The 9,300-nt window shown below is 60.3% G+C and overlaps 1 protein-coding gene across 7 annotated transcripts; it reads right to left on the bottom strand.

Annotated features, from left to right (window-relative positions):
• Positions 1 to 139: 139 nt before the first annotated feature.
• On the bottom strand, positions 140 to 8,470 carry SH2B1 (SH2B adaptor protein 1). 7 transcript variants are annotated; one of them, XM_034670194.1, is made up of 9 exons: positions 8,333 to 8,470; positions 5,311 to 6,338; positions 4,903 to 5,004; positions 4,351 to 4,442; positions 4,076 to 4,251; positions 2,354 to 2,566; positions 1,957 to 2,168; positions 1,650 to 1,821; positions 140 to 923 (listed from the first exon to the last, which is right to left on the bottom strand). In XM_034670194.1, exons 2-9 carry the CDS (start codon positions 6,247 to 6,249, stop codon positions 547 to 549), a joined length of 2,283 nt encoding a protein of 760 aa, XP_034526085.1. In that variant the 5' UTR covers positions 6,250 to 6,338; positions 8,333 to 8,470; the 3' UTR covers positions 140 to 546. The 7 variants fall into 7 exon arrangements, with proteins under 7 accessions (XP_034526085.1, XP_034526086.1, XP_034526084.1 ...); XM_034670195.1 differs by lacking the exon at positions 8,333 to 8,470 and adding an exon at positions 6,705 to 8,326; XM_011234914.3 differs by lacking the exon at positions 8,333 to 8,470 and adding an exon at positions 1,099 to 1,198 and having other exon boundaries at positions 762 to 923; positions 5,311 to 8,326.
• Between the last annotated feature and the right edge of the window lie 830 nt (positions 8,471 to 9,300).

Below are 9,300 nucleotides of genomic sequence, written 5' to 3'. Positions count from 1 at the left end.
TAGAGGGCAACAGGGACTTGCCCTGACCCAGCCTTCCAGCCTCTCAGCTCCAGAGTGGGCAACACTGAGTGGGCTGCCTTCCTGACCCGCCTGTCCCAGCCCCCACTGCAAACACTGGCCACAGCCATCACGATGGAACTGAGATAAACCCTTTTATTTATTTATGCTTCTCCATTTTGTTTAAAACAACAACAACAACCACCTTAATATAACTGACAGCCCTTCCCCCTCACCCTTCCTCGGGGTGGGGGGTGGTTAATGGGGAAATGGCCCCCAGGGGTGGGGCTGACCATAAGAGCCCCTCAGGGAGGTAATGGAGCCCAAATCCCCTGCCCAGGGGATGGGGCACCTGTAGTGTATGAACTGGGGAGTTAACAGGGCTCTCGAACCTCTTCTTGTACCAACATAGGTGCCCTTGGCCGTCAAGGGTCAGGAAGCACGTGGGGAGGGGATTCCTACCGCTCCTCTACGTCCCTGCCCAGCCCCAATCTCACGAACTAAGGGCTGGGGAGCAAGAAGAGTGGAGAAAGAGCGGGGTAGGGTGTCTCACACGAAGGAGTACTGGTTATTAATGGCTCTGGGATGGCCCCCTTCTTCTCCATCGCCCCCTAGTGATAACTGCTGGAGCTGCACCATCGGGGTGGCCCCGGGGTCCCCACCAGATCCAGCGCCTCCCTGGGCCTCCGTGCCTGGTGCTACGGCCTCTTCCAATTCAACCACGGGGACCAGCTCAACCACGGGGACCAGCTCTTCCTGGACCCCTCCACTGCCCGCTTTCTCTTTCTCTTGCCTCTCTTTGGCTGTTGCGGCTGCTGCTGCCGCCACTTCTGGCGCCCCCGACGCCTCTTCTGCCCCAGGATGTGGGGGATCTGTCCATGAAGGGGGTTCAGGGGGCTGGGGTGGGTCATGGGAGGTGTTCGGTTCTGGATAGGAATGGTAAGAAGACAGACTGTGGAGGGAGGCCAGCTCTGGCGGTGGCCTCCCCTGCACTTGTGCCCCCAGGAGCCATGCGCTATCTCCCCCACACCCGTCTCCTGAGCAACCCCCCGGGCCATGGAGATGGATCATGGGCGGCGGTGAGAGGAGGAGCACACTTACACACAGTCACTCGCTCCGAAGGGCATGAGGGCGGAGGAGGCATCGGGGTAGCATCGATCTCCCTCGCACACCCCTGCATGGCTCCCGGCCTGCTCCCGGCCTGGGGGGGAGGGGCAGCGTGGGGACAGATGGGACGTTGGGGCGGGGAAAAGGAGAGATCAGACAGGGACATCAGACGTGGGGGGGGGGATCAGACCAAGCATCCCCAAGGACAGGCCCAAGGCAAGACTGCGACAAAGGGCAGAGACAAGGCTGAGAAGAATGAATCCAGGAGACACACAGGTGATGGAACACGGGGGTCTGATGGAATGGGAATGCACCGCCCCAACTGCCACTTCCTCCCGGCTCCAGCACGGGGCCTTCTGCCTCCTTATGTCCTCAGTGTCCTGCTTCCCCTTCGAAAGCCCCACACCCAAGAACCTCCGCTGCCCTACTCTCGCTCACGAAGCTTCTCCTCCTCACAGCCCCCCCGCCCCGTCTTTCTGGCACACACACCTCCTCACTTCTTGGGTGCACGGGCACCTCCTCCCCTGCAGACCTGCTCTGCTCACCCTGCTGTCGCTGGGAGGACACGACATAGCTGACAAGAACAACGTCACTGGAGCCTCCAGACTCCAGAGGGATGGGGTGCACCCGGAAATGCTCGAGCATATCGAAAATGGACTGGAACCACAAGTGCTGGACCCGGCACTGACCCTCCTCGTTCAGCGACAGGCGCAGGTGCTGAGGGCAGGGCGAGCAAGGTGAAGCGGGAGCCCACGTCCCTGCCCGTTCCAGAAGCCTCCTCCCCTGGATGGCCCCGTTCCCCCACCCCACCCGCAAGTTCCCTGCGGGGAACACAGCCTTTTCCTCACTCACCTTGGCCTTGCCCTGGAAGTTGAAAGTGAGGACGTACTCGCCCCGCCTCGTCTCACTCTGCCGTACCAGGAAAACACCGTGGGAGCCAGTGCCTCCGGCCAGCACTAGCTGCGCAGCCTTGAGTCGAGAGAGCATCCCGTGGAACCAAGGGTACCCTGAGAGGGGCTGGTCCCCTTCACCTCCCTCTGACTCCCCCTGGAACAGGAATGATCCTTCAGGAAGGAGAGAGGGAGGGAAACCGGGGTGTCAGGGAAGCCTCCCCTAGCCTGGGAGAAGAGAAGCCTTGCTTTCCCACCACCTGTCACTCCCGTCCCCCCGGGTCCGATCCCTCAGGTTCCCAAGACAAGAGTTTCAGGAAGGCGGGCAACTGGGCCTGGAGGCAGACACACGCTCTCACCTCTGGTACCTGTGGCTGTTTCCGGAGTGTCCAGGGGTGGGTAGGGGGCTGAGAGGGGATGAACTGTGCCCGCTGGGGGCCCCTCCTCGATGGGGATGCGGGGGGGCAACTCTGGGGGCAGCAGTTCCATTGAGTCAAAATGGGAGGCAGCGATGGAGGCGGAACTGGGGGAGATGGATGCCGAGGGGCGGTCTGAAAGGCCCCCGTAGGCCCCTGGAAAGAAAGGGAGGAGGGCAGAGTTGAGAACTGGAGCAACCACTCTGTGTGTGCTTGCAGTCAGCGGGCTGAGGTGCCCACCCTTCCTCAGCCAGGGGTCCGTCGCTTCTGACCCACGACTCCTGACTGAGGCCCCGGGCACTGCTGAGGGGCTGGAGTTACTGCAAGGACGTCCTGGAATCCAAACGTGCCCCTGTTGTTTCTGGAGCGACAGCTGAAATGACAGTGACTGTCAAGTATCCTTGCATTAAAAAGCGTCCTTTTTTGGCCTACAGGACAAAGTCCCCAACTCTCAGAGGTGTCAAAGATCCTCCCCCTGTTCATCGGCCCACCCCGACCACCCCGACTTGCCCGGCAGTCTGCCTTCCTGGAGCCTCCGCGCTGGCCGGCTCATCCTGCCCGAATCTCCCAAAGCTCCAGCGCTCCCCGCCTCAGGGCTGTGCTCTGGCCACTTACTTCCGCCAAGCCCTGTTCCTCTCTCACCTCCCCTGGGTGCTATCCTGTCTATGCCACCTTCCCCGATTTTCTTCCTCCTCTGAGCTCCCCAGGCGCTTCCTGCTTGTGCGGCTCGCAGGACACTAGGCACAGGCTCTCCAGGCTTTTCAGGAGTGACAGCTCGTCAAAGCTACACTGGGAACCCACACAGAACAGGAAGCACGTCTCGGGTGCTCGGAGCCTAGCACAGGGTCAGGTATGTACTCAGGCATCCCCGAATGTCTGCTGAGTGGCAGGCCTGAGCCGACGGGAACGTCATATCTGTGTGTGGGGTACGGAGAGCAGGGGGGCAGGGAGCAGACTGGCACAGCCCTGCTTTTTGTCAGGGACTCTCAGGTGACCTCTGAAAAGCTACTTCCCCTCCCTGGTCTTAGCTGCTTGAGGGGAATGGAAACGAGGGGACTGGAACCGACGACTTATGAGATCCATCCTAGCTCCAAGACTCTTCAACCCATCTGTTTACTCAGGAAGCACAGCCAGGGTGCCAGGCACCGTGAAACATAAACTGGAACAGAGGAGCAGGACAAAGGGGAATATGGGCGTCTGGAGAGGTGAGCTGGGCCAGGTGGACACATGTCTCTGGGCATGCTGTGTGTAACTGGGCCTGTGTATGTTTAGTCAGGTCAAGAAGTAAAGAGTCAAAAACACCTGGTAGCATCGACGTACGTACAGAGATGGGGAGTAAAAGCAAAACAAAGACGTGAACCAAGTGTTCCAGAAGCTTGGGGAAGAGAGCCGTTATCTCCAGCCAGAGTGGAGGTCTGCATGAGGCTTATGGAAAAGGAGGAAAGGCTGGGCACAGAAGGCTGGAAGGGAGTTGGCATGGGGCTCGTGCAAGGTGGGGGTAAGGATGGTTCTGAGAGGCACATTCTGGGCCAAAGTGAGACATTCGGTGGGTAGGGGTCGGCAGCCGAGGGGCAGGAATGGGGTGCACAGTCAAGTTGGGAGAGAGGGCCTGAGCCTGGCTTGGGGGGCTCTGAGGTCCCCAGCCCTCTGAAGTTCCACCCTTACCCTGTGACAGGCGGTCATTGCTCTCACTGGCTCCCAGCAGCAGATCCTGGCTGGGCAGACTCTCTGAGTGATTGAGGCAGGGAAGCTCCAGGCTGTCTGTGTTCTCCCTCGTAAGGAAGGAGGTCCCGGGGGCCAGGGGGAGGGTCATGGGGCGGGGACTGGTGGCCGGGCAGGGTCTGCGGAGACGGGGAAAATGGTGCTGTGAGCAGGTGAGAGGCCCAAGGCTGCTCCCCAGCCCCACTGGCCCCCTCGGTGACAGCAGGCAGGCTCCTCACCCCGGGCTCAGGCATTCTTGGATGTCAGACACCCAGGCCTTCACATGGAGAGCATCAGCTGTCTCCAGGATGTACTCCGAGGGGCCTTCCACCTACGAGGACAAGAGGAGGCCCACAGGCCACTTCCAGGTCCAGAGGCCGGAAGCCACCCGTAATGAGAACAAGAATACCCCCCCCCTCTTCCCAGGGAAGCTGCAGCTCCAGGGACACCCTCAAGGCACTGGACGCACAGGCACCTCCTTCCACGCAGTCCCTGGCTGCAACATGCTACGCGAGCTTTCGCCCCAACACGAGCACTCCAAGGAGGCAGGAGCCCAGAGCTCCTACCTTATGGTTTCTTTTTTTTTTTTTTTAAAGATTTTATTTATTTATTTGACAGAGAGAGAGACAGCTAGCAAGAGAGGGAACACAAGCAGGGGGAGTGGGAGAGGAAGAAGCAGGCTCACAGCAGAGGAGCCTGATGGGGCTCGATCCCAGAACGCCGGGATCACGCCCTGAGCCGAAGGCAGACGCCTAACCGCTGTGCCACCCAGGCGCCCCCAGAGCTCCTACCTTAACCACAAACGTGTTCTCCCGGTCAGGCATCTCCAGGGCCGTGGTTGTCCGCACGTCCGTGATGGTAGAGCAGGGAATGCTGAGTCGAGGCCGAGACGCCTGGGTGGGGAAAGAGACCAAGAGCCAAACTGTTGGTGTGCAGGGACCACCTCTCACTTCCCTCCAGAGAGCCACCGTCTTTCCTTCTGTGCTCTCTAAGGGAGTTACACAAAGGGTCATAACACACTACTTTTCCAGTCCTGCCCACAGCTCCTCCCCCAGAGTCAGGAGCTAGCTTTAAAAACCCAAGTGAGCAATAAAACCAAACCAAATCAAACCCAAGCGAGCAAAGCTATGCATGTGGGCTGCTCCACTCTGGAGGCTCAATCGCCCGCTCCCAGTCACCCACCCTCCCCGGGGCCTCACCTTGGGCGGTACAAAGAACTCCAGACGACTTCCTCCTCCTCCTTCTCCTTCACTTCGGAGCAGCAAGCGACACTTCTGCCACTGAGGCTGCCCTCCGCCCCCTGAGGTAGGCCCAGCTGCCCCTCCTCCCCGGCCCACTCCAGCCGGGTCAGGGGCTGCCTCTTCAGCCCCCATGAAACTCAGCAGCTCTTCCCTCTGCACCATCCCTGCTCCACCCTTCAAGGCCCCCCCGCCCCGACTGAGTCTCAGCCTCTCAAATCGGTGAGTCCATCTGTCCCCAGGGGATGTTCCATCACTAACCAGTCCCCTGCCAATGGTCCCGGCCCCACCGGAAGAGTTGGAGTTGCTGTTTCCACCCAGGACTGGGGGGCCTGATGAGGTCTCGAGGGGCCCAGCCGGGGAGGGAGGGTCAACGGTCCCCCGCCACTGCAGGATGCCACGGACTGAACCGCGGACGGAGCGACCCACTGAGCGGAGGGAGAAGCGTTTCTTTAGCTTCGGCTTCGAGGAGGTCGTAGAAGAGGAAGAGACTGAGGAAGGGAGGGGGCCAGCCAGGTCCTCAGATGATCGAGAAGGGCCCAGCACAGCCAGGGGCCCACCCACCCTGCAGCTCTCAAGGGACAGGTCATGTGACGGGATCTCCACACCAGGACTCAGGGGAGCCGGGATGGGTGGCGAGAGGGAGCCGGAGGCCCGGGCCACCTCAGCTTCGAAGTGCTGCAGGAAGAGCTCAGCAAAACGGCGGGAGAAGGCAGCCTCGGCCCCGGGCCCTGCATACTGGGGGTGGGAGGCCAGGTAGAGGCGAAAACGGCGGGCAAAATCCAGGGCAGCAGCCCGGGCGTGGGACTCGCAGAACTCCCGCCAACTAGGAGGAGGGGGTGGTGGCAAAGGGGGAGGAGAGGGGGAGGCCCCATCCTCCGGGGAAGGGGCACCATTCATGATGGTCCCCAGGAGGTGGAGAGGGGGAGCCTGTGGGGAGGGGCAGCAAAGAGGGAAGCGGCCAGAAGACACGGGGTGAGCGGCAGCAGCTGCAGAAGGAAGAGAGGCACATACACCGAGTCACTGCTGAGGTGGGACTGGGGGCTGAGCCCCACCCCCAGCCGGACTCCCCACTCTGGTCAGGACTCCTCAGAGAGCCATGAGGAACACCACACCGCCCCCCCTTCCCCTTCCCCAATCCTCACACGCCACGCGCCCCAGTCAGCTGGCTCCCCAGGGTCCCGCCCCGCACCTACCCTGCTGCCTTCCCAACCCCACTCCCCCTGGCTCTGGTTCCAGGAGTGACAGACGGCCGTGGAGCACCTCTAAAACGAAGCCTTTAGCACGCACGCCACCTCCTTATCTAAAACAGGTCCTTCAAGATTTATCACATGCTCCCCATAGGCTGTTCTTACCTTTCCCTGCAACAGGCTTTAATAACCTTGACAACAGATGAGGAAACTGAAGCTCAGAAAAGTTTCCCAACTCCAAGCCTATGGTTTTGCCCACTGCATAGTGCTGTGCCCAGGGACTGGCTGCCCCGGCCTCAGGCACAGCCCCTCACTGCCCCAGCTCTCAGGGGAGCTAGGTCTGTAGTGCTTACAGACCCTGCCTCATGGGTCCTGAGGTCCAGCTCTGAGGAGGGAGGCTGCTCAGGAAGGAGGATGGACGGATGACGGATTGAAACCGCACTTCTCCCCAAGGCGGACCCCGGGGGCCAGCACCCCGGCACGGTGTGACGGAGGCTCGGAATGGCCACAGCCCGCTTTTTTGGTGCCCCTTCAGCCTGGGGCCCGGAGGCAGCAGCACCAGGCAGGGAAAGACTGTGGGTTGGGTCAGAGCAAGTCTCTGTTGGCCACAAAGTAAATAAAACATAACAGGGAGCTGGGGCCCTAGGCTTTTTCACTTCCTCTTCTTGCACTGGGGAGTGTGCCCTAAAGGTTGGTTAGCCTGGTGGTTAAGGCTATGGGCTCTGGAGTCGGACTTGGGATGAAATCCTAGTTCTGCCACCTATTAGCTGGGTGATCTGGAACCGATTCTGTATCCTCTCTGAAGTGCAGATTTGTAACTATAAAGCAGAGCTAATGATCCCTAACCCATAGAATCGTTGGAAAAATTAAATGGAACATGTCAGGGCTCGACACAAAGTAAGTACACGATAAACTGCCGCTATTATTACTATCTTTATGGGTTCCAATTCCTCTAAACGAGAAATGAAAAAAGAGGAGGCTTCCCAAGATCTTACAACTAGCAAGTGGCAGAGCTGGGCATGGCATTTATAACCCATGGCTCTTTTGTTAAGTGTTTCTCCCCCATATTATACTGGAAGATGACTGGCACCAGGACTGGGGGGGGGGGCTCAGGAAAGTCTCCCCAAACCTCAGACTCCTGCTCAGACCGACAATCAACGACCCCTCCCCTTCCTCCTTGGCCTAGACCCTACACATTCAGATGGCTCCAACCGCGGGGACAATTCCAAACCAACGAGAAGAAGCCAAGAGATGCGAGAGTCATGGAGCACAGGGGAACCGAGCCAAGAGGTGCAGACACAGCAGAGACCAATCTCCAGGCAGAAGCCACCTCAGCTCACACAGGCCCACCCAACCCTCTGCACCACAGGCAGACCCAGCCCCCTTCAGGCCCGCTGACCCTGCGGCTCCTGAGCTGGTGACTCAGTTTCTCTTCTGCCAAGCAGGACTCAGACACATTTTCCCGGTGCACCTGCCTCTTGGCTCAGTTCTGAAATTTCCCGAAGGGCGGGTGGTGGAGGGTGCAGGCTCCGCTCCCGGCTCGGACCCTCTGGGCCCGGTGGTCAATGCACTCCGACCCGACCCTACTCCCTGGACACCCTCGACCCGCCCATTCCCCGGGGCCGCAGCCGCCTCGGGACCAGCCCCGTCTGCTGCACTCTGCGGGGCCGAGCACCCCTCCTGCCTCTGGCCCCCCTACGCCCGCCCCCACCCAGGGCTCCTCTCAGGCGCCGGGGCCGGGTCGCGGATAGGGAAGAGGTACTTGAAGAGGGGGGTTCCGGTTCCGGTCCCACCTGCATCTCGGTCCCCGCGGTTTGCTCCGGCGGCGGCGGCAGCTCCCGCTCCCTGCCCCTCCCCCCGCACTCCGCGACTAGCTCCCAGGCCGCCTCTGCGCAGGCGCCGGGACCCCTTTTCCCGTCACCGAAGGAAGCGACCATAGAGAAGAGCGGCGAGATCGAAGGGCACCTACACACTCACTTCCGCCATCCTCCAATTCCGCGCAAGCCCTTCGCTCAGAGGTGGGGACTCTCGGGGGGCTCAGGGGCTTCTCCGGTTGCACTTAGAAGGAGCCGCAAAAGCCACCGTGGGAAGGGGTTCCCACTAGGTGCCCTCCCGGAGGAGACTCGGCACAAAGGAGAGGTGTCAACCATAGAGAAGCCAGCTCGGGGATAGAGTCCCGAGGCCCCGTTGTAGGCTAGAGTAGCCGCCGAGTGCCGGAAACTACCGAGATGAGGAGGCTCTTTGCAGGGCCCGCCGGCGCCTAGAGCGCCTGGCCCTGCGGCTGAGGGGTTCGCGGACACCGCCCCCAACAAGCCGGGCGAGGGAAGACGCGGGTGACCTTGGTTGAGGCCCCGCGAAGAGGCGGAGCTTGAACTTACGACCTTGGCTTCTCTGAGCAAAGGGACTGGAGGTCTAGGAGGTTCCGTCTGAGACGGGAAATAATGATAGAGGGCAGAAATAAGGAAATCACTTTGGACGTGCCTGTGGGACGTCAGGGGGCAGGGGGACGTACGGTCTGGAGCCCAGTAAAGACATCAAGGCCAGATACACGCATTGGGAATCGTTAAGGTGTAGAGAGCCATTGAAATCATAAGCACGATGAGATCAGTAAGGTCTGTCCCTGACCCTACACCAACTGGCCTAAGGAATAGGGGAATCTTGGCTGAAGCAGTTGATAAAAACCGGATTGAGCTTCTTCAGGAGAAGCTGAATAAAAAGCCAAAAGCTATGAGGAACCTGTGGTTCATCTTTAGGCTCTGCT

This window comes from Ailuropoda melanoleuca, chromosome 10 (assembly GCF_002007445.2).
Source record: "Ailuropoda melanoleuca isolate Jingjing chromosome 10, ASM200744v2, whole genome shotgun sequence".
In the NCBI taxonomy this organism is placed as follows: Eukaryota; Metazoa; Chordata; class Mammalia; order Carnivora; family Ursidae; genus Ailuropoda; species Ailuropoda melanoleuca.
The sequence above is the reverse complement of the archived record's forward strand: the minus strand, read 5'-3'. Positions and strand labels throughout refer to the sequence as shown.